Source organism: Onychostruthus taczanowskii, unplaced genomic scaffold (assembly GCF_017590055.1).
Source record: "Onychostruthus taczanowskii isolate IOZ18803 unplaced genomic scaffold, ASM1759005v1 scaffold84, whole genome shotgun sequence".
Lineage (NCBI taxonomy): Eukaryota > Metazoa > Chordata > Aves > Passeriformes > Passeridae > Onychostruthus > Onychostruthus taczanowskii.
The window spans coordinates 573,874-595,694 of NW_024506332.1; the positions used below are offsets into that span (position 1 = coordinate 573,874).

General features: G+C 49.4%; 1 protein-coding gene across 1 annotated transcript; it reads left to right on the forward strand.

Moving 5' to 3' along the window:
• Positions 1-11,247: 11,247 nt before the first annotated feature.
• On the forward strand, positions 11,248-16,513 carry NEFL (neurofilament light chain). Its single transcript, XM_041424865.1, has 4 exons — positions 11,248-12,931; positions 14,027-14,151; positions 14,907-15,223; positions 15,945-16,513. The coding sequence occupies exons 1-4, from the start codon at positions 11,882-11,884 to the stop codon at positions 16,130-16,132; spliced, it is 1,680 nt and encodes a 559-aa protein (XP_041280799.1). The 5' UTR covers positions 11,248-11,881; the 3' UTR covers positions 16,133-16,513.
• Positions 16,514-21,821: the final 5,308 nt, after the last annotated feature.

Here is a 21,821-nt window from a genome sequence, read left to right on the forward strand (position 1 = left end):
TTGTACAGCAGGCAGTGCAAAGCAGCAGCAGCAGAGAGCTTTTTATTGCTGTCAATTCCTGCAAGAAATGAAAAAAAAATAAAAATCAAGTTTTCCCCAGCCCAGCCCTTCTTCCAAGAAGTGCCAGTGATGGAGAATCGCTGCTGACTCACTCAGTGCCCGGGAGGGCTCCTTTAAAGAAGAAAATTGCTGCAGCATTCTCTGTGTGCATCAAAGGTTATTGCTGCTCTCCGGAGGAACGGGAAGATCCATTACCACATGAGAAAGGATTCAGCAGCATCTCATGGCAGCTGCAGCCGTAGATCTTTGTTTTAAAGCAATGATTCCTTTGGACTGGGACTGGTAGAGGGGAGGGAAGCGAGAGAGGAAGAGAGGAAAGAAAAACAAAAGTCAGGTTGTGGGAGAAGCATGAGCTGTCTCCATCATTGCCACTGCGGAAAGGCTCGGGCGGAGGAGCTGCGGGAGTGACTCAGCATCTTCCTCCTCCTCCTCCTCCCCATCAGCATCCTCCTCCTCCTCAGCATCCTCCTCCTCCTCAGCATCCTCCTCCTGCGGCAAAACGGGGCCGGGGCACCGCCCGCCCTCCTCCAGCGGCAATCCCTGCGGGACAGACCCCCGGCCGCGCCAGACCCCTCCCGTGGGAGCTGCTCCCCCCTGCCCCAAAACCTTCCTGACAAAACCAGCGCCCTCCAAAGCCAGCCGTGTCACCCTGGTCCTGAAAGTGAGGACAAACTGAATTTTAATGGTCTGTCAAATGGTCAAATGTTTCTTTGCATCTATTTCACCATTTTAAGCATTTTACAATTATTTACTGTGTGATCGTAATGGAAAAAAAAACCCCATAAAAACTACCCCTATCCCCCTAAACTCTGAGCCCCTTCCCAGGGTCTGGCTCCAGGAGGAGCATCAGCTGAGCTGGGACAATTCCATCTTCCTGCAGGGACAGAGCTGGGACGATCCCATCTTCCTGCAGGAACAGAGCTGGGATGTTCCCATCTTCCTGCAGGGACAGAGCTGGGACGATCCCATCTTCCTGCAGGAACAGAGCTGGGATGTTCCCATCTTCCTGCAGGGACAGAGCTGGGACGATCCCATCTTCCTGCAGGAACAGAGCTGGGATGTTCCCATCTTCCTGCAGGGACAGAGCTGGGACGATCCCATCTTCCTGCAGGAACAGAGCTGGGATGTTCCCATCTTCCTGCAGGGACAGAGCTGGGACGATCCCATCTTCCTGCAGGAACAGAGCTGGGATGTTCCCATCTTCCTGCAGGGACAGAGCTGGGACGATCCCATCTTCCTGCAGGAACAGAGCTGGGATGTTCCCATCTTCCTGCAGGGACAGAGCTGGGACGATCCCATCTTCCTGCAGGAACAGAGCTGGGATGTTCCCATCTTCCTGCAGGGACAGAGCTGGGACGATCCCATCTTCCTGCAGGAACAGAGCTGGGATGTTCCCATCTTCCTGCAGGGACAGAGCTGGGACAATCCCATCTTCCTGCAGGGACAGCATCAGCAGAGCTGATTTTGCTTTGGCAAATTTGACAGAACTGCAGCATCGTGTGTTTTGCAGCTCACAGGGAGAGGTTTCTAGGCCTTGAGAGTGGGCTTTATCTCACGTAACTTTAGACATCTGAAATTCATCCAGGTATCCTAAATAGTCAACAGAAGTACAAATACCTGCACAGAACAGGAGGTGAGATTCATCTTATCATGTGTCTTGAAAAGGGGTATCTATGTGTGAAAGAGATTCTGGTCAGAATTCTGCTCAGTGCAGTCAATAAAGTTTAGAGAGTTGATAATTTCATTCTGTGGTATATATCCACAGAGGGTGAAGGTCTCTCCCATCTTCCTGCAGGAACAGAGCTGGGATGTTCTCATCTTCCTGCAGGGACAGCATCAGCAGAGCCAGGATGTTCCCAGCTCCCTCTGCAATCCAGGCAGACCACCACCCTCCCTGGGATCTGCAGGAACTGCTGCTCACTCCCACTCTGCCATTTCACCTCCCACTCACCAAGAGCAGCTGATCCCTCTTGCCCTGCACCCTCCAAATTCTCACAGAATTGTAATTGATCCGATAATTGTCATGGGAGCAAAAAAAAAGAGGGGGAAATGGGACAAACTCCCAGACCCACACAGCTGAGGCTGCTCTCCTGCAGCAGCAGCACGGAAGGTGCTCCTGAGCCCACTCCTGCAGCCTGGACGTGGTGTGGAGAAGCACTGGGTGCCCACAGGCTCTGCTGTGTGCCAGGGCTTGGGAAAGGTGGCAGGAGCGAGGGAGAAGAGCCCCAAGGCTGCTACAAACCTGGGCATTTCCATCTGCTCCCATCCTAGCTCTCCATTCCTTATTTAACACCTTCCTCCTGACTGTTACTGATTTGGGGTGTAAATGGACTTTTCCCCTCCTCATCCAGTTTTACCTGGCCTCATTAAAAACCAAACCACCTTCCCTGGGACAAAACTCTTCTGCTCCCATGGACATCCCAGTTCTCTTGCTGCAGCATTTTTGGCTCGTTTGGGTTTGTTTTATGTGACACAAAACACAAACTGCAGCTCTCAGGGTGATGCCTGGAGGTGCTAAAAGCCTCTGGAAGTTGGGGCACAGCAGGAATTGTTGGTGGAGAAGGGAAACGGGCTCTTTGCAGCCCTTGCCAGGCTTGCAGCAGTTCTGCTGCTGGCCAAAGGCGGCCTGGAGCAGCGGAGCTCCTCCTTTCTGCGGGACTCTCCTCCTCTCTCCTCCCGAGCTGCTGCAGCGTTGAACTTTTGCCAGGAGCTGGACCTGCTGCAGGAGCAGCAGCAGCTTTGCAGAGGGAGGAGGGAGCAGGCAGGTGCAGTAAGTGCTCTCCCTGGGCTCCCCTGGGCAGCAGGGCTCACACAAGCCCTTCTCCTCCTGCTCAGAGCACTCACAAACCCCTGCGTCCCACCACAGGGCACTGCCAAGGGCTCCTGCAGGACAGTTCCCTTCCTTTGCCGAAGAAAAAGGCCAAATCCCTCTCTGCCACGTCCCATTCCTCCCTAAGGATGCGGAGGCTCTGGGCTCCAGGTTTGCCCTGGGGCTGCAGCTGCCCCTGATGCTCTCCTGACACCCCCGATCTCCTGCAGGAGCTTTCCCCCTCCACAAATCCAGCAGAAGGAGTTTCTGCTCTCTCTCTGCACTCCCTAATCCCCCAAACTGCAACTGCCTGGGGCAGAATTCCCAGAAGGAGGCGCTGGAGGAGCCCCAAATTCCCGAAGTTTTTCCCTGGGGAACAGCAAATCCAGGATTAACCCTTGCTGCATCCTTTTCCTTCCCGTCCCACAGCATCTCCCAGCTCCGTGCAGGCTGCTCCAGGGGTGAGGAGCTCCCGAGGGGTCAGAAGAGAGGGGTGGCAGCTCCAGATTTGGACACTCTTGCCCAGTCCAAATGAAATCTGCAGGAGGTTTTTGGTTGTGCTTTCCCCCCCTCCTCTGAGCTCAGGGCTGCCTCCTGTTTTATTCAGCAGCTGCATTTCTGTCAGGAATAACTCCTCCCTTCCCCTTGGTTCACCCCCAGCTCTTCCACACACACACACCTGGAGGAAAGAGCCCCAAAGGCACCTGCACCTGCCTCTGCCTGGGCTTTGCTCCCTCCTGGCTGTGCAGGAGCTGCCAAAGCACCTCCTCCTCCTGCAGCCAAATCTGCAGACTCAGAGCCTCCGCCCAGCTTTGTGGTCTTGAAACAAACATTCAGATGTTCCCAAAATTAAAGGTGATTTTAGTGACAGGAACAGCCCAGGCTCGGATACCTGGGAAGAAGCCCTGCCACACTCCCAAACCAATAAATCCAGCAGAAGGAGCAGCACAGCCTCACAGAGATGTGTCTGGGGAATGGGGAAATTTCCTCCTTTCTCTCTTCACCTGCACACTGAAAAGAGAAGGGGACATGGAAAACAAGTTGCTGGGAACCAAATTAAAATAAAACAAAACAACTGCCAAGAAGTATTCAAGAAATTCTTTTCCATGATGTGCAACAGGCATAAAAAGCAAAACCTCTTTTCCTGAAATCTGAAAATTTAGCTTGAAATCATAAAAAGCAATTTTGAAATCTTTTTCCCAGTACTTCAAAACTGCAGCTTGTACAAAATCTTCCCTGACACCTTCTAAAGGCCCTTTCCCCTCAGGTTGACAAACCATCCCATGGTTATTGTTACTGCCTCACCTTGCAGAGCCATGTCAGTCATATGGAGACTGTGAGGGCACAAATTCTGAGAGAGAGCCTGCAGTGGAATTAGGGAAAGAGATGCTGGGAAGGGGAAATGTTCACCAGAAAACTGAGACACCAAAGCTGCTGCTTTGCAGAGCAGCTGTGAAGGTGTGTGAGGAGTGAGTGACCGGCCCAGTCTTCCTTCAATCTGCTGACCACCATCAAAGGCTGCCTATGGCCTCACGTCTGCTTTGCTCAGGGGATGAGAGGCCTCCTCAGACTCTGAACACCAAGGAAACCTTTCCCAAACCACACAGGATTTTCCTCTAACTCAGAGCCGTGAACCCTCCCAGCCCTTCTGTAGTGTCACAGGGAGATGCAAACCTCTCCTTCTCAATTACAGAGCTTCAGGTGTTTTATCCTCTACCAACTGAAGATTTCCAGGAATTCCAGCCCAAGGCACAGAACTGGGACAGAGAACCTTGGCTGGATATATAATGCACACGTAGCAACTCAAACCAAGGAACAAAACACTCCTGGTTTGAAGGTTCAGTGAATTCCTCACTTGAAAACCCTTTGCTTCCATCTCTTCTCTCCTGGTTATTTCTTTCTCCCAATGTTGTATCACTTTGGTGCCTTTATCCCACAAAAAGAGCTTTGTTCTGGGGCCACTGGAACACTGCAGTCCAGTGCTGTGGGTCAGGGAACTCTCCCAGCTTTCCCAAAGGTCATTCCAGCTGCACCAGGCACAAACCAGGGAGAATCCACCCCAAAACCTTCCCTGCAAACCAACAATGCTGCCCAGCTGCTTTGTTGTGTAGTGGAAGTTGAAATAGGACCTTGCCTGCTTCCTTCAGCCTTTGAAATGTCCTTTTTGCAGCTGTACAAACAGCCTCTCATGGATCCCATGGGAGAAACAGGAAAATGGGAAATAAAGGAGAAATCTGCCTCGTCCTCCCTAATCCCCTGCCTGTTCTCTGCAGACCCAGCTCAGGTGCCTTGTCCTGCCTCAGGACAAATGGCCAGGTTGTCCTCCTGGAAAAGCAGAGTTAAAGGCTGTTTTCCTGGAAAAGCAGAGTTAAAGGATGTCCTGGAAGAGCAGAGTTAAAGCCATTTCCAGGCAGTTCTGATGGCCCTGTTTGGGAATCAGCAGAGCCTTGAAGATTTAGCTCTGATTTTTTGCTGTGGAGGCCCCAAAACTGCTGGGGGAGTTTCACCCCATTGCAATGGGCCAGCCCAGGAAATGTCCCACAATGAATGTCCCACTTCCCTGTTAGTTAATACTGGTGCCAATTTCAAGAATACATTTCTTTTCTATAAAAGCCAAATTGATGCTGTAATTTCTACCAACCTGAAGGCTTTGAAAGGGTCTAAAATTGTCACAAGGCAAGTGCTGGAATACTAAAAAATACTGAATATCCTTAAGGTCTTCTCCTGGAAAACAGGCTCTGAACTCCTTTTAGCATCAATTAAGTCTAGAGGAAACACCCTGGGAATGGGATGGGACAGAGGGAAAGATTGTGGGTAGAATAATAAATGTATGTGTAACAAACCAGAAAAATATGATTATGATGATCAAGCCAACAGAAAAGAATTTGTAAAGATTTATTCATGTGAACATTATTAAAGGATCCAAATAAAATGTCTGAAACAGAAGTTTCAATACTCAAGTTTTTACCACTTAAGGTTTTATTGAGGGTTATAGAAAGGACTAAGAGATAAAGATGTTAAAGGAAAAAAAAAAAAAAAAAAGGAAAAGCCATCTGCAGTTTAAATGGAAGTGAAGTGTTGGTGAAAAAAAAATCGCACATAAACAAAAAAAATTTCCCCCAAAAAAAAAAAAAAAAAGGCAAAAATTAAAACCAGCAACTCCTTATCTTCGCTTATCAGTAGTGCCAATAAAATCCCTGATTCTCCCAGTAAGCTCTGCTGGGAGAACCTCTTGTCCAGGCTGGGTAATTTATAATTTAATCTCTGCCTCAGAGTGGTGCAAAGCCCTTTTCTCTCCAGGAGGAGAAGTGCCAGGGCTGAAATAGCTGAAATGGAGACGAGTATTTGCAGACATCTGCAAACCTTTCAATTTAGTGATGATATTAAAATAAACCTGAGTGATGGAGGTGATTCCTTTTCCATCCCTCAGGAATCCTGGGCTCCGTCCCTAAGGACAGCACCAGGAGTGTGCAGGCTGCAGGGAGGGCTGGGGTGAGAGGTGAGCTGCTTTGGCTGCAGAATTCAGGGATTTTTATTCACAGACTGCAGAGCTGAGCACATTCAGCAGCCTTGAGCCACCTCACTGCAGCACAGCTCTCCCAGCTTTGTTTCTCCCTGGAGTCTGTGTTTTATGGGCAGCAGCTCGTGCCAGACTGGGAAATAAAGAGATTTTTACGTCTTCCTAAGAAATGCTTTTCACTTGTGCGTGTGGGGATATGATTCACTCACTCCAGGGTGCCTTTGTGAACATCCTACGTGGATTTTATTGCTGCCTCTGCAGCAAGGGGAAAAAATATCCCAAAGATTGAAATAACTGAATTCTAGGGAAAGTATTCCTGAGCTGTTCATCCCCTTCCTGTGACCAAAGGAAGAACATCCTGGAATTCTCTGCTTCAGCTCCCTGCAGATAAAACCACAACTCTGAAATCTCTCTGCTTTTTAATTGTCCATGCAGCCCACAAATAAATGCTCTTTTGGACCCGTGTTTTGTCTTTATTTTCATTCATACTGGAAATTTTTGGGAAGGAAATGGAGTCATTATGAGCCTTCATGTGCTCTCAGCTGTGTTGTAAATGCAGTTTTCTCTCTTCACCCTGTCACCAACAGGACCTTGCTTAAGTTGGCACAGCAAAAATGGGAAAACAGGGAAATATTTCAGTGCTTCAGTCTGGATATTGCTGCTGCTTTGAGGATCCATCTCCCAAAACATGAGACATGTGACATTTCTCGATGTGATATTTCTCCTTTTGAACCAGCACATGCTCCCTCAGCACCCAGCCCTCACCCAACACCACAAAACCAGAATGATTTTTGTTAAACACCACTTATATTTTTGCAGCAGGGATGGAGCTGGTTCACAGAGCAGCTTTTTGGGGCACAACCAAGCTCAGCTCAGCTGAGATCATCAGGTGGCCTTAGGAGGGGGACTGCAGTGAGGCCTAAAGTCAGGACCAGCTTAAACCCAGCTCCTGGGGCTGTTGGGTCCAGCCTTGCTGCTCACATGGGCAGAAATGCAATTAAAGCAATGAGACTACAAATTAATAAATTGTCTCCTTCCAAATGGGCTGGGTTGTTTTTTATTTTTTCTCAGGAGTTTTATTTGTCTGGAGAAGCTGCCCCGTCCCTGGAAGCGCCCAAGGCCAGGCTGGGGCAGCTCGGTCTGGAGGAAGGGCCTGGCCCATGGCAGGGCGTGGAAAAAGTTGTTTTTTAAGGTCCCTTGCACCCAAAGCACTCCAGGATTTGGCCAAGAACCCTCTCAGTTGATATTTAATTGTTGGAACCAAAAGCAGAACATCAATTTAATTGATTCTGGGAGATAAGAACCAGCCCCGGGATCTGCCATCAGATGTTGCGGCCTAGTTTGGAGGCCTGATCCAACAAGTAAACAAAGCTAATTAATGAATCTTCTAATTAAGCGTTCCCTGATAGAGCTCAGATGAAAGAATTGGCTGCCTGCTTTCTGCAGCTCCTGTAATCAAGAGACAGAACAAACTCAAAGTGAGCAAATTGCTGCTACTGTGTGCAGAAATTGGTGTAAATAATAATAAAATAATGAGAGCTGCCCAGGCATTTGCTGTATCTGGCACCAACAAAGCAAACAGTGGTTCAAAGGAGATAAATTAAACACTTATTTGCATTTCTTCTGAGTCTCCCAGAGAGTGTAGTTCAGTCCTTGCAGACAAAATTTTGCTTTGGTTTGGAAATTCCTATGAGTGTTGCCTCATATTAAAAGGACTGGTTGGAATATAGGAAGAGTTCCTAAAATGTGAGATTTTGTTTCAGTTCATCAAAATAGATCAGAGCATTTTCTTTTGCCTGTTTTAATTCAACTCATTCAGACACTTTGATATCATTCTAGATAAATACATAAGACCTGACATAAGAGCTATTGAACATTTTTAGCTGTGGGAGTGCCTGATTCCCCACTCCCTCAGAGCTGGGCTTTTGTGAGGTAAAAAAATAATTTTTTTTAAAAAGGAAAAACAATGTTTTTGCTTTTCTGCCTTTTTTTTTCTTTTTTACTCAGAACTGCTTGATTTCTGTGCAAATTCCAACTAAGCAGGCTCAGCTCCTTCTGTGCTTCTGCAATAAAAGCAGCAGCAGACAATGAAGACTCCACCCAAAACGCCCCTGTTGCAGTTTCTGATGGGAAATTCTTTGATTAAACAAGGATAAAAAGGCAAACCCTCCCAAGTTCACTGGGGGCATTCAGGTAATTTCCTGGTGCTCAGTGAGGCCCAGCACAGGGCTCAGGTCTGAGCTTTTCCTTGAGGAAATGCCAGCTGCACGTGGGGATGTGTTTTTTGTGGATGCAGCAGAGGAAAAGGAATGAACAGGAATGCTTTGCCGTGGAGTTGCTGCTTTTCCTCGGCCAGCAGTGGAATTTGGAATCATGGAATGGTTTGGGTTGGGAGGGACCTCAAAATTCATCCAGTGCCACCCCTGCCATGGACAAGGACACCTCCCACTGTCCAGGCTCCAACCCGGCCTTGGACACTTCCAGGAATGGGGCACAGCTGCCTTTTCATTTCTGCATCATCCCTCAGAATAATTTGCATTATTTGGGTCACCCAGGGAACGATTTCAAGAGGTGAACCTGGGTTTGGGATTCTCTGCCTGAAGTGTTGGTGACCTGGGGACACTCACAAGCAGTGAGGGATCAGCTCCAGCTTCACCAGGGACAAAGGGGGACAATGCTGAGCTGCTGCAGGTGAGACAAGTGACAGAGGCCACTCCATCCTGGCTGGAACCAGCTCTGCCTTATCCCCTTCCTCTGCTCACAATATTGATTTTTCTAACACACATCCTGGAGCTTGATTATCCTCTGCATTAAGGCAGAAAGCAACTAAAGGGACACAAAGGGAAGGGTGGAATCTGGCAGCATTTCCCCTGTGCCTGGAAATACGAGTTTGGGGAGCAGGATACCTTCAGGAGTGACTTTCTTTTCCTTGGAGTACGAAAGCTCCATGAATCCCATGGAGGTTCCACCACTGCAGGGTGGCTGCAGACACCCATCCTCCTCCCCGTGCTCCTGGCACACAGCAAAGGATTTTCCACTCAAAAAAAAAGTGAATATTAACAGCCTACACTTACAAGGCTTGTTTTGCTGGGATCTGAAGCGCAGTGGTTTTTACAAGCTGAGGTACATTCCTTTATTAATACATGGCATAAGAAATGATAGCATTAATAATTAAATCTTGTGCTCCGATTGCTGTAGGGCAGATTAGCATAAATCCATTGGCATGAACAAGGTATTTCAGTTTGCAGGAGCTCACTATCCCAGAAAATATCAGCTCCCTGAATCCCTGACCAACATGCTGGGAATCCTGTCTACAGTGTCTCCATTTCTCATTTCTTCCCCTTTCAAACCCAATCTCTGCTAAAGATAAAATAGATTAGCACAGAAGACTCTACCTGTGCTGCTCTCCTTTGCATGTTCTGAATAATGAATGGCTGCTCTGACATGCAAGAATGCAGCCACGACTTGAATTTAAAAAACAAATGGTGAATAAAAATCGAGGCAGAAGCCGGGCTTGCAGTGCTGGCTGCTGAGAGCAGCTGCACTGGTCTTCAGGGGACTCTGCAGATTTGCAGAATAAAGTCTCCCAGCAGCTCTGCTGGGATATAAGTGACACTTAAGCCTTGATGAGCTCTTGGTACAGTTCATTCCACTCAGAATGAGCTCCGATGAGCAGGGACTGCAGCTTTGTACCTCTGAGAGGCCGTTGCCCTTCACAGCTCAATGATCCTCATGTTTAAATACCCTGAAACTCATGGAGAAGCTGTCACACAACAGGTGATGTTCTGTGTGAGGTCACTGGAAAATACCAGGAAATACATTAAATCCACCCGGCTCTACCTTTCCTAAAAGGCTGCTATTAAACAAACATTTATTTGTGCCAAAAATACCCAATTAGCACTGCAATTACTGACAGGCACATTAATTCATACACATTACAAAGTCCTTCCCCTTTCTTTGGGAAGCACCTCAGCATTTTTGTGGTAGCTAATAAAAGTCCCCCAGTCTTTACTCACTTTTATTCCTTCCTTGAGAAAACTTTGAAGAGTCTGTTTTGTGATATATTTGTCCTTCTGACTCCAAGAGGTGAATTCTCATTGTCTTTTTGAGCCTCCCATGCAGTCTGTGCTCAACACGTCTCTAATTTACCTCTAATAAATCTCTACTACATAAATACCGCTTTGTTTTAATCAACCAGTGGTAATAGCCTGGCCCAGAGGTAGCTGCAATGCAGCTGTCCAATTTAATCTCTGTATTAGCCAGATTAGACAAGGATAAATATCCTGTCCCTGTGATCCATGTCTCAGACAGACTCGGCTCCAGGGAATCTCAAAGAACCAGGTATCAGCGTGTTGTGCCAGGACTGAGAACCACCCTGTGTCTGCTGCTGCTTCCATGTAATGAAAGGACAAACAACACTGCCAGGCTTCCCCTGAAGTGCCCAAACCAGGTTGGATGGGCTTGGAGCAACCCGGGACAGTGGGAGGTGTCCCTGCCCGTAGCAGGGTGGGCCTGGATGGGCTTTAAGGTGCCTCCCAACCCAAACAATCCCGTGATTCCATGATGCTATAATTAATTACCTGGTTATTAGGGACCACTTGTAACAAAGGGCGTGGGGAGGATGCAGGGGCTCAAAGAGCGCTCATGCCTTGTGCTAAGTGCAAACTGAAGGGAAAAAAATATACTATTTACATGTTTGGGGGCTCTGCAGCCAGGGTTGGGTGTCCCACAGCCTCACTGGGGCAACCTCAGCCACAACATGGGGCTTGCAGCACATTCCTGAAGCTTCTACCAGGGCAGCTGTGGTGGAACAGAGGAGGGGGGTTAAACATAGCCTTGGCGGGCTGGGGCGTGCAGATAGACCTGAGGGGAGATGGATCTGAAAGGGCCAGAGGTGGGCCTGAAGGGGGCCGGGAGATGGGCCAGGAGAGCCCGAGGATGTGCCCAAGGAGGGCTGAGACAGGGCTGAGCCGATGAGGCGAGGCCGAGCCAGAGCTGTTCCAGAGCAGGCCGGCCACAGCCCCCCGCGCCCGCGGGGATGCCCGGAGCTGTCCAGGCATCCCTTCCCTGCTGGGATGCCTGGAGCTGTCCAGGCATCCCTTCCCTGCCGTGACGGCCGGAGCTGTCCAGGCATCCCTTCCCTGCCGTGACGGCCGGAGCTGTCCAGGCATCCCTTCCCTGCCCTGACGGCCGGAGCTGTCCAGGCATCCCTTCCCTGCCGTGATGGCCGGAGCTGTCCAGGCATCGCCGGGGCGAGATCCGGCCGGTGCCGCTCAGGGCATCACAGCAGTGAGGGAGTGAATGCCTGGATCTCTCCGGGCATCACCTCCCGCGGCGGTGCCTGGACCACTCCGGGCGTCGCCTCCCCGCGCCGATGTCGCCGCGCCCCGCCCCGTCCCCGCCCGGAGGCCGCTCCGCCCGCCCTCGCCGCGCATAAATATCGGGGTGCGGGCGGCGCCCGCCGCAGAGCCGTCGCCGGAGCCCCCGCAGCCATGAGCTCGTACGGGTACGACCCGTTCTTCCCGTCCTACAAGCGGCGCTACGCGGACAGCCCGCGCATCCATGTGTCGGTGCGCAGCGGCGGCGGCTTCGGCTCGGCGCGCTCCGCGTACTCCAGCCTGTCCGCGCCCGTGTCCTCCGTGTCCGTGCGCCGCAGCTACGCCACCTCCAGCGCCTCGAGCTCGCTGCTGCACTCGGTGGACAGCCTGGACCTGAGCCAGGTGGCCGCCATCAGCAACGACCTCAAGTCCATCCGCAGCCAGGAGCGAGCGCAGCTGCAGGACCTCAACGACCGCTTCGCCTGCTTCATCGAGCGCGTCCACGAGCTGGAGCAGCAGAACAAGGTGCTGGAGGCCGAGCTGCTGGTGCTGCGGCAGAAGCACGCCGAGCCCTCCCGCTTCCGCGCGCTCTACGAGCAGGAGATCCGCGAGCTGCGCTTGGCCGCGGAGGAGGCGACGAGCGAGAAGCAGGCGCTGCAGGGCGAGCGGGAGAGCCTGGAGGAGACGCTGCGCGGGCTGCAGGCGCGCTACGAGGAGGAGGTGCTGAGCCGCGAGGACGCGGAGGCGCGGCTGCTCGAGGTGCGCAAGGGCGCGGACGAGGCGGCGCTGGCGCGGGCGGAGCTGGAGAAGCGCGTGGACAGCCTGCTGGACGAGCTGGCCTTCCTCAAGAAGGTGCACGAGGAGGAGCTGGCCGAGCTGCAGGCGCAGATCCAGTACGCGCACCTGTCCGTGGAGATGGACGTGTCGGCCAAGCCCGACCTGTCGGCCGCGCTGCGCGACATCCGCGCGCAGTACGAGAAGCTGGCGGCGCGCAACATGCAGAACGCCGAGGAGTGGTTCCGCAGCCGCTTCACCGTGCTCAGCGAGAGCGCCGCCAAGAACACGGATGCCGTGCGCGCCGCCAAGGACGAGGTGTCCGAGAGCCGCCGCCTGCTCAAAGCCAAGACGCTGGAGATCGAGGCCACCCGCGGCATGAACGAGGCGCTGGAGAAGCAGCTGCAGGAGCTGGAAGAGAAGCAGAGCGCGGATATCTCAGCGCTGCAGGTGAGGGGGTGGCGGCTGGAAGGGTCTCTGCAGGGAGGAGGGTCGGGGTCCCTCAGGGGAGGGGATGGTGGGCTGTGCAGGGTTCTGCGGGTCAGGAGAAGTTGGGGTCTGAAGGGTTCTGAAGATGCGGGGATGATGGGGTCTGAAGGATTCTGCAGTTGAGGGGATGATGGGGTTTGCAGGGCTCTGCAGGCGACAGGTCAGGTTTTACAGGGTTTTCAGGTGAGGGGTTTCAGGGTTTTCTGGGCTCTGCAGGTGAATGGATGGACATTGGGGTTTGAAGGATGCTGCAGGTGAAGGGGTGGATGTTGGGGTTTGAAGGGTTCTGCAGGTGAAGGGGTGGATGCTGGGGTTTGAAGGATGCTGCAGGTGAAGGGGGTTCAGGGTTTGCTGGGCTCTGCATGAGGAGAGTTGGGGTCTGCAGAGTCTCACAGATGAGGGGATCAGGCTTGTGGGGGGGTTGTTGGGGGCATCCCTCCTGGTTTGTTCCTGTGCTGCAGATAAGGCATCCTGCAATCACAGTGCAGAATGCCACAGAGCTGTAAAACAGGATGTGGTGTGGAAATACCGACCCAAATCAGGATCTGAATTACCAAAATCATCCCAGACATTGGTTCTGGTACGCTTATCTAAAGTGTGAGGTGTTACAAAATCAGAATGCAAAATGCCCCTGATAAAGCCCAATATCCATGTGTCCATGTACTGATGCAGCCTGAACTATCCCAAAAAATCATGGAATATGCCAAGTTGGAAGGGACCCACAAGGATCATCAATGGATATTCCTAAACTAAAATTAGAAAAAGCACATAGAGGCCAAAATCATAATGAAACAATACACAAATTTCACGGATGCTTTAGCACTTGGGTACCAGAAAATTTGGCTCTTTGTGTTAAATAGGACTGGCATAATGTGGAGTAGAAAACCTGCCAGGAAGGTGTTAAATGATGCTTTTTGGCTGAGGATGGAGGGGGAGCTGTGCAGTTTCTGTCTTCTAGAGCAAGACTAAATTAAAAGGATTGGAGAAATTCCTTGTGATTATTGCTAGACTTGAGAGAACAGAATTTTACGCTGTCACTATTGTTCCATCCAACAGGATACAATCAACAAATTGGAGAACGAGCTGAGAACCACAAAGAGTGAGATGGCTCGGTACTTGAAGGAATATCAGGACCTGCTCAATGTGAAAATGGCCCTGGACATCGAAATTGCAGCTTATAGGTATGGTGGGGGATGTTTTAATGAGCCAGAGCTCAGAGCAGTTACCATTCTCTTCAGGAGAATTCAGGTTATTTATCTTTCCCCCAGCAGAAATTTTCATAGATCTGTGGCAGAGTTTAATCAGTTCCTCCCTATGTGCACACAGAATTTTTAGCTTGGCAATAAATTACCTCAGTTGTCCATCCTGACTGATAAAAGTACCTGTTCTGTACTCAGGGAAGAGATTTTGTATCAATAGAATTCCTCAATACCAATGGCTCATTCTCAAAATAGGAAGTCCCTCAAATACCTTCAAGAACAGGGGTTTTTCCCTAACTTATAAATCAACAAATTAAATATTTTCCAGTAGAATTGATGCTAAATAACTGTGATATTTTGTCTCAGATACTGAGAGATTTCGATGCTGGAACAGAATTTCTGTGGAAGCCACAAGGGGGAATACTGAGAGAGCAGCTCCAAGCCTTGTCCGACAGCTCAGCAGCAAATTGTTACAGCTGCAGGGCGGCAAAATACACCTCTAGTTTCACTTGCCAGAGGAACCTGGCTCTAGAGAGGTTTTCCTGTTCCTTCCAACAAGGAAAGGTATTAGGACACTCCTGAAGAAATTATTCCAAGAAACTAGAGTGGCTTTGGCACATAGTGCACAACTAGCCCTGCATTAATTACCACATGTGCAGTCTGCAGGGCTCGTGGTGCTGAGCCCTGCTGCAGCACAGCCAACTCATTTCTTTTTGCTTTTATTTCTCCCCTGCTAGGAAACTGCTGGAGGGGGAAGAGACCCGGCTGAGCTTCACCAGCGTGGGCAGCATCACCAGTGGCTACAGCCAGAGTGCCCCCACCTTCGGCAGGTCTGCCTACAGCGGCCTCCAGGCCAGCTCCTACCTGATGACCACCCGCTCCTTCCCCACCTACTACTCCAGCCACGTCCAGGAGGAGCAGATTGAAATCGAGGAAACCATCGAGGCTGCTAAAGCAGGGGAAGCCAAGGCAGCTCCTGCAGAAGAGGGTGAGGAGGAGGAGAAAGAGGAAGGAGAGGAAGAAGCAGGAGAAGAGGCTGAAGAAGAGGAGGAAGGTACTTAGCGTTACTTTTTGTTCCCTTTTATTCATGCTGCACTCTGCTCCTGTGGGATAAACCTCAGAAATCCCAATGATTATTTCTTATGATTAAAGCTCTTTCCCTTTCTAGTCCTATGAGCCAAAGGATGGTGGGGTTAAGCACATGGAATTTACCAGGAAAGTCTGAATATTGAATGGAAGATAAGGTCAGGTGTTCAAATCAGGCAGATTATAGGTTTCCAAAACTCCCAATGATAATGTTCAGGTGTTACAGACATCCTCAAAAAGAAGGACAAAGGACATCCTGAGCTAAATATGAATTCCCAGAGAGCAGCCCGAGATAATGGGAACATCAGCTGATGTGTGGGGCTGGAATCACTGGGTTCAGTGCATGGCACCATCACTCCCCTGCCAGGCATTGGTGGCCATTGAACTGTGAGGGCTTTGTTACTGTAAAGTTTAATGATAGTGAAATTACACCTAATTAAAGAGCCAGTTGGAGAGCAGTGAAAGATAATTCAGGTCTTTGGATAAGGCTTTAAGCACTGAGTTCAGAACTGATATTTTTCAAGGCCATGATTTGTTTTTATGAAGTGTTTCACTCCCCCTGAAATCCAGGAGAAACTGCTTGTGCAGTTTTGCTGTAGCTGCCAAAATGTGTGGGGTTGAAGGGGATTCCCGCTGAACTGGGGTCAGGAATTGTACCTGGATGTGAAATGTCTTTGTGTCCTTCAAAGGTGCTAAGGAGGAATCAGAAGAAGCCAAAGAAGGTGAGGAAGAGGAAGGAGAAGGGGAAGAAACAGCAGCAGAAGAAGGGGAGGAGTCCCAGGAAGCTGCTGAGGAAGCTGGTGAGGAGGAGAAGGAAGAGAAGGAAGAGAAAGAAGCAGCAGGAAAGGAAGAGAGCGAAGGCAAGAAGAAGGCTTGATCTGAGGGCAGCTTTCCATCAGAACCAACGACTGGCTGAGCTCCAGCTGCAGTCTCACCTATTTAATTCAGTGATCACTGAGGTTCCAGTTCATGATTATGACGTTTCTCCCTGTGCAGAGTCTGAGTTTGCTTGCAGAGCACCCAAGGCTTGCTCCCCGAGTGCCGCATGGTTCCACGTATGAGTTCAGGGCTTCTGTCCTTCCTGGGTGACCCAGAACCTTAACATTTCAAATTGGGGGGGAAAAAGTGGTGGGAATGAAAGGTTACCTTTAACTTGCATTTAAACTAATTCTGGAAACGGTGGGTGGGGGAAGTGATGGAGGCTTCATTAAGTACGTGCAATAAAGCAGTCAATAAAGTTCAGAAATGCTTACACGGATTCCTCGTGCATGTCCTGTGTCGCTGATGCCCTTAAAAGGTTGATAAAGGGGCTTATCCCACTCATCTTGTGAATGAGAAATGGGAAAAATCTCTTGGGGTGTAAAATTTCACACATTTGTTAACAATACCCTGGGGTGTGGTGGTGGCTGGGATGGGTCTCACTGGCTGAGGGTGCAACAAGCACGAGCTCCCTTCTGAAAAATGGGAATTTTATCAAACCAATACAGAGGGGAAAAGAAATGCAGCAGTTAAATTGTGGCAGGAGGCTGTTCAGTGTCTGTGGGATCAGTGATGAGAAGGAAGAACAATTCAGGGTGTAGGTGAGGCTTGGAGCAAAGACTATCTTCAAAAATAACATTAAAATCAAAACACGAGGAGCAGTTGGAAGGATGGGTGGTGTAGGGGAAGGAGCTGCCTCTCTCCCCCAGGTGCTGTCAGCCATGTCTGAAGAAGCTCATTTTCTTCTGAGAACTTCCCAGGGCCTTTTAAAGTTTTGACTGAGCTAAAAAAGGCACAAGAAAGGAGCATCTCAACAGCAGCACAGCCTGACAATTCCCCAAGCCATGTCCTGTGCTCTGAGCTTGTCAACGTTCAATTGCCTAAAGCTGATACAGAAAATTAAACCTTGTAAGGCAAGCACTGGCCTAATGCTGCAAATTAAACCAGTTTAAATAAACGAAACCCATGGAAATTCGAGTTAAAATAGGCATTAATGGCTGCACTAAACTTTACAGAAAGATTTGTCTGGATGAGTTTTTGCACAGGATTTTGGGGTAACTTGATTTTATGCACTGGTGGTGTGGTATCAGTTGATTTGCATTGGTTCTCCTCAATGGCTTTGTTCAGAGGGAAAGGAAATTTCTTTTTTTCACAAGTTTTAGGGGGGTACCAAAATCATCTCCCTTTTCAGTGTTTAAAGGGTGATTAAAAATATTATGATGGATGAAGCAAGCACTTAAGATCATTATTTTCTTCCACATTCCCAAGAAAAGCAGCAAGAGAAAGAAAAAGAAACTTGGTCAAAGCATTCAGAAAAGCAGGAATTCCATTAACTCACAGCTCCAGTATCATTTCCAATCTTTATTTCCCTACTTTCCTAGGATTTTGATGCTTTTGAGAACCAGAAGTAAAATAATTTTCACTTCTTTCAGCAACGCCTCTTAAATATTTCTTTTCACATTTCCCTCCTCTTTTAACGGAGATTTTTCTCCCTGTATTTACGCAGAGCTGCTGTTACCAAGCAGATTTTATTTTCCCTCTCCAGGACAGGGCTGAGGGGAGCTTGCAGTGCTCTTCACAGAGAGCTTCCAGAGCTGTTGGGGATGGAGGGGAGCTGCATCCACGGGGTGTGACAGCCCCAGCTCCCCCAGCAGACTGTTGGGGCTGCTGCTCGGAGATAAGAAATGAAACGAGAGCTGCTTCTGGGAAATGAGAGCTGCTTCTGGGAACTCCCCCAGCAGGAAGGGACGCCTGGCACTCAGCTGGGAGAGAGGGGCTGCTCCTGAGGAGGAAAATCCTGTTCCAGCCTGGTCAGAGCCCGCCAGGACCATGAAAGACAGAGCAGAGCTGGACAGCTCGGCTGGAGAGAGCGCTGGCAAGGGGTGGAGGGACAGGACAAGGGGGAACGGCTTCAAACTGACAGGGAGGAGGTTTGGATGGGATATGGGGAAGGAGTTCCCTTTCAGAGGATCTTGAGGGGTTGGGGTGGAATTTCCAGAGAAGCTGGGGCTGCCCTGGAGCCCTGGCAGTGCCCAAGGCCTGGACAGGGCTTGGAGCAGCCAGGGACAGTGGGAGGTGTTCCTGCCCAGGCCAGGTGGGACTGGATGGGCTTTAAGGTCCCTTCCAACCCAAACCATTCCATGAATATCAAATCCTGCCTTTCTCCAAGCACTCTGAGTTCCTTTAACTCTTCAAACCCCGAATTTTCATCCTCTTTGACAATGGTTGTTTTTTTTTTTTTTGCTGACAAACTCCTTCCCTCAGCCCTTTGCACCCCTCTCGGTTTTGGGAAGCAAAGCTCCCTGTGCAGCCAGGGCTGCTCCAGAGCAGCACCCCCCGGGCTGCAGCAGCTCTCCCCTCCCTGCTGCCGTCGTTCCCAGGCTGATCCCTGCTCCCTCGGTTATTTTTAATGCATTGCAGCTCCGCAGGGCTGAGTCAGCCCCAGCAGGAGCTGCAGCAGGGCTGGCTCTGCAGTGGCCACCAGGCTGGGCCCCCAGCCCTGCCCTGCTGCCCAGCCCGGTGCGGGGAGGCTGGGCTGGGTTCCTGTGCCCCCAGCTGCTCCCGGGGCTGGGGCATGGATCCTGCTGCCAGCACTGCCTTACCTTGGAAAATCCAGGCGCTGCCTTTGACGCAATGCAGTAAAAGCTGGCAGAGGGAGGCTCGGGAGAAACTTTCACCCCAGTTGCAGCTGCAAGTGAAGCCAGAAGTGTCCTGGGGGCCTTTTCTGCTCTTTGGGTCTGGATCAGGCTGAGATCTCATCCCAGGGAACGCCCAGGGAGGTGCTGGATGCTTTCCCTGAGATGCACTCACACCCCCTCCCAGCCCTCCGCTCCCCTCACAAGGGGAGCACCTGTGCAGAACATCCACATCCCAGAAATTCACCTTCTAATAACTAAATAATTAACAGCTCATCATTTGCTGCCATGCCAGATTAGTTAAGGATACTTTAATCCTAAAAAAGCAGCAGTAAAGCCTGAATGTGTATGGGGAGAGCACAAACTCTGATGACTGGAGAAAATTCTGGTGCCTGACTCAGCTCCCTGGCAAATGCATCCTGTTTGTGTTTTGTAACGCTTCCCACTTTGTTCCCACCTGGAATTTTGTTCCAGGATGCTGAAAAATAACTGTGGTATCTCCACAACCCAGCACAGGAAAAAGATCCTGGTTTGGAGCCCTCCAGCTCTTGAAGCCATGGTGGTCTAAATATCCCACCTTATAAAAGATGCAGAAATCTTCACTGTAAATTCCTTTAATTATTATTTTTCCCTTCATAATTTTTTCTCTATTGTTTAATGAACTTCTTTGTCTGAAAATAATTATTCCCATCACTGGTTCTGTGCAGTCTGGAGGAATAATTGGTGCAGAACAGGCAAATAGCATCCTATTTATGCCTCTCTGCCCGGGAATTGTGCTCTGCTTTGAAACCGTTTGATTGCAGATGTCAGTAGACAAAACCTCTTGGCACCATTAAATATTAATCAGTTCTTACAGTTTTATAAACATTTAGAAATGTGTTAACCACTTGCTTGTTCCTCTTAGGACTTGCTGGGATCATCTGCAGGGGGAAACGGGCTAAATACACAAATCCAGTGTGTTTGTGCAGGGGGAAAAAAATACACTTGTGGGTAATAACTAAAAGCTGTGAGATATTTTGGGTGGGAAAGGGGTGAAATGAGGATGTTGTGAAAGGCATCTAGGCAAGGGTTTGCCTCCCAAAAGCACCCAGGGAATGGATGCACCCCGGGGTCAGTCCAGCCCCTCATCCCAGCAGCAATCCTGGATTGCCCGAGTGCAAACAGGAACAAACCCACACAAATCAGGATTTTGGGGTCGCTGGAGCTGTGTCCTACCAGGACTGGAGAGAAAGAAGCTGGAAAGGAATCCCAGCATGAAAACCAGCCTGGCTGGGCTCCCACCTGCACACGTCCAGTGTTCCCCAGTGTCCTGCTGACACCAACACTGAATCCACGTGCAAAGTGACCCTTCCTCTCCGTGCTGAAGATTCCCAGTTTCCACTGTGAAGGATGAGTTTTGCATTTTTAGACATTTTAGTGGCTTCTAGAACTTTTTTGGAAGCACATGCACATAACTCCATGTTAAATATTGGTCTCTGGTCTAGTGCTGGTGTTCTCTTGAAAATTTTATTTAAGGGGAAAGCACTTCAAGTCTCACAAACATTTGGGCACTTTGTGTTTTGACACAATTTGATTTGGATACCAAAACCAGGGGAGTGCTGAACTCCTTATCCCTAAAGGTAAAGTTATTTTTGTGTCACACCCACACGGGACTACGGAGAAGCTGCTGTTTAATTTGTGAACTCTGCTTTAATTAAACATCACTCAGCAGCCAAGCTGTGGAGCACAGATTCCCATTATTGATAGCAGCAGGAGAAACATCCATTGGCCTGCTCTACAAAGACACCCAGATTCATTTGGAAGCCTTATCTGCTGTGGGCTCTCCATCACTTCTCCAGTGAAGAATGTGCTGAACCCTTTCAATTAAAACCTCCTTGATCTTCAATTATTGATGGGGCGAAGGCACATGGAAATCCTAGATTTTGATCAGACCCTCAGTCAGGCAACAGATTTCAGGGTAGTCCATGGCCTGAATCCAGGCATGAAAATTATTTGCATTTCTTTGTGAGTTGTGGGAGGTGGGGCAGCAGCTGCAATCTTCATTTTCCTTTTAAAGTGGGAAATAAACACAAAAATAATCCTATAATGACCAGTTAATTCCCACACATTGGAGTTGGGGCTTTATCTTCTTCCCTTTTTTCCTTTTTCTCCATTTATTTTTCCACATAGAGCATTTTTCAATTGGCTTTGTTCTTTACAAAAGAACAAATTAACCCCCTTGGGTTAATTTTTGTTTTTAGAATTTTGTATTTATAGGCAGATTGAACTTTTTGATCACTGGACCCAGAGAATTAATAAGGAGGTTCCCATAAAATTAAAGCAAGAGGGAGTGAAATAACCAGTAGCAAGCCTGTTCTGAGGACCTCGAGGTGGCTTGGTTGAGTTCCCTTAACTGGTTTTTGCTCAGTTAAGTGACAGACTGGTGCCACAGAAGGTGCCACACCCAGCCTCTCTTCCCAGGAAAATCAAGGAATTATTTGGAAATTGGCCTTCTGTGTGTGGATGTTGGGGCATAAGGAGGAAAACAATACTTGCAGCAGATTTTAACATTTTTTTGGCTCAGCACAAGCAGGATTGAGGGCTTAGAGTCCTTCCCCTTATTACAAATAGCAATTGCAACCCTTCTAAGCACCTCAAGACCAGGCAGAGATGTTCATTAGATTCCTCTTTCCTCTAGAAAATTTGGGATATGGCTCTTATTTTCTGAATCTAGCCTTTGTGTTTTTGGAGGAAATTTGTCCATCATATCCAATTCCCAAGGCACAGAACATCCTGAGCTGGATGGGGCCCCCAAGGACCATCAAAGTCCAACTCCTAGACAAATGAGAACACTAAGGAAAAGAACCTCAACCAATTATCAACCCATGCAGCTGCATTCCCATTCAGGAGAGAGCATCCAGCTTAGGGGAGGGTTTAAGTTGGGAAGAAGTCATCAGAACAAGTCATGTTTTC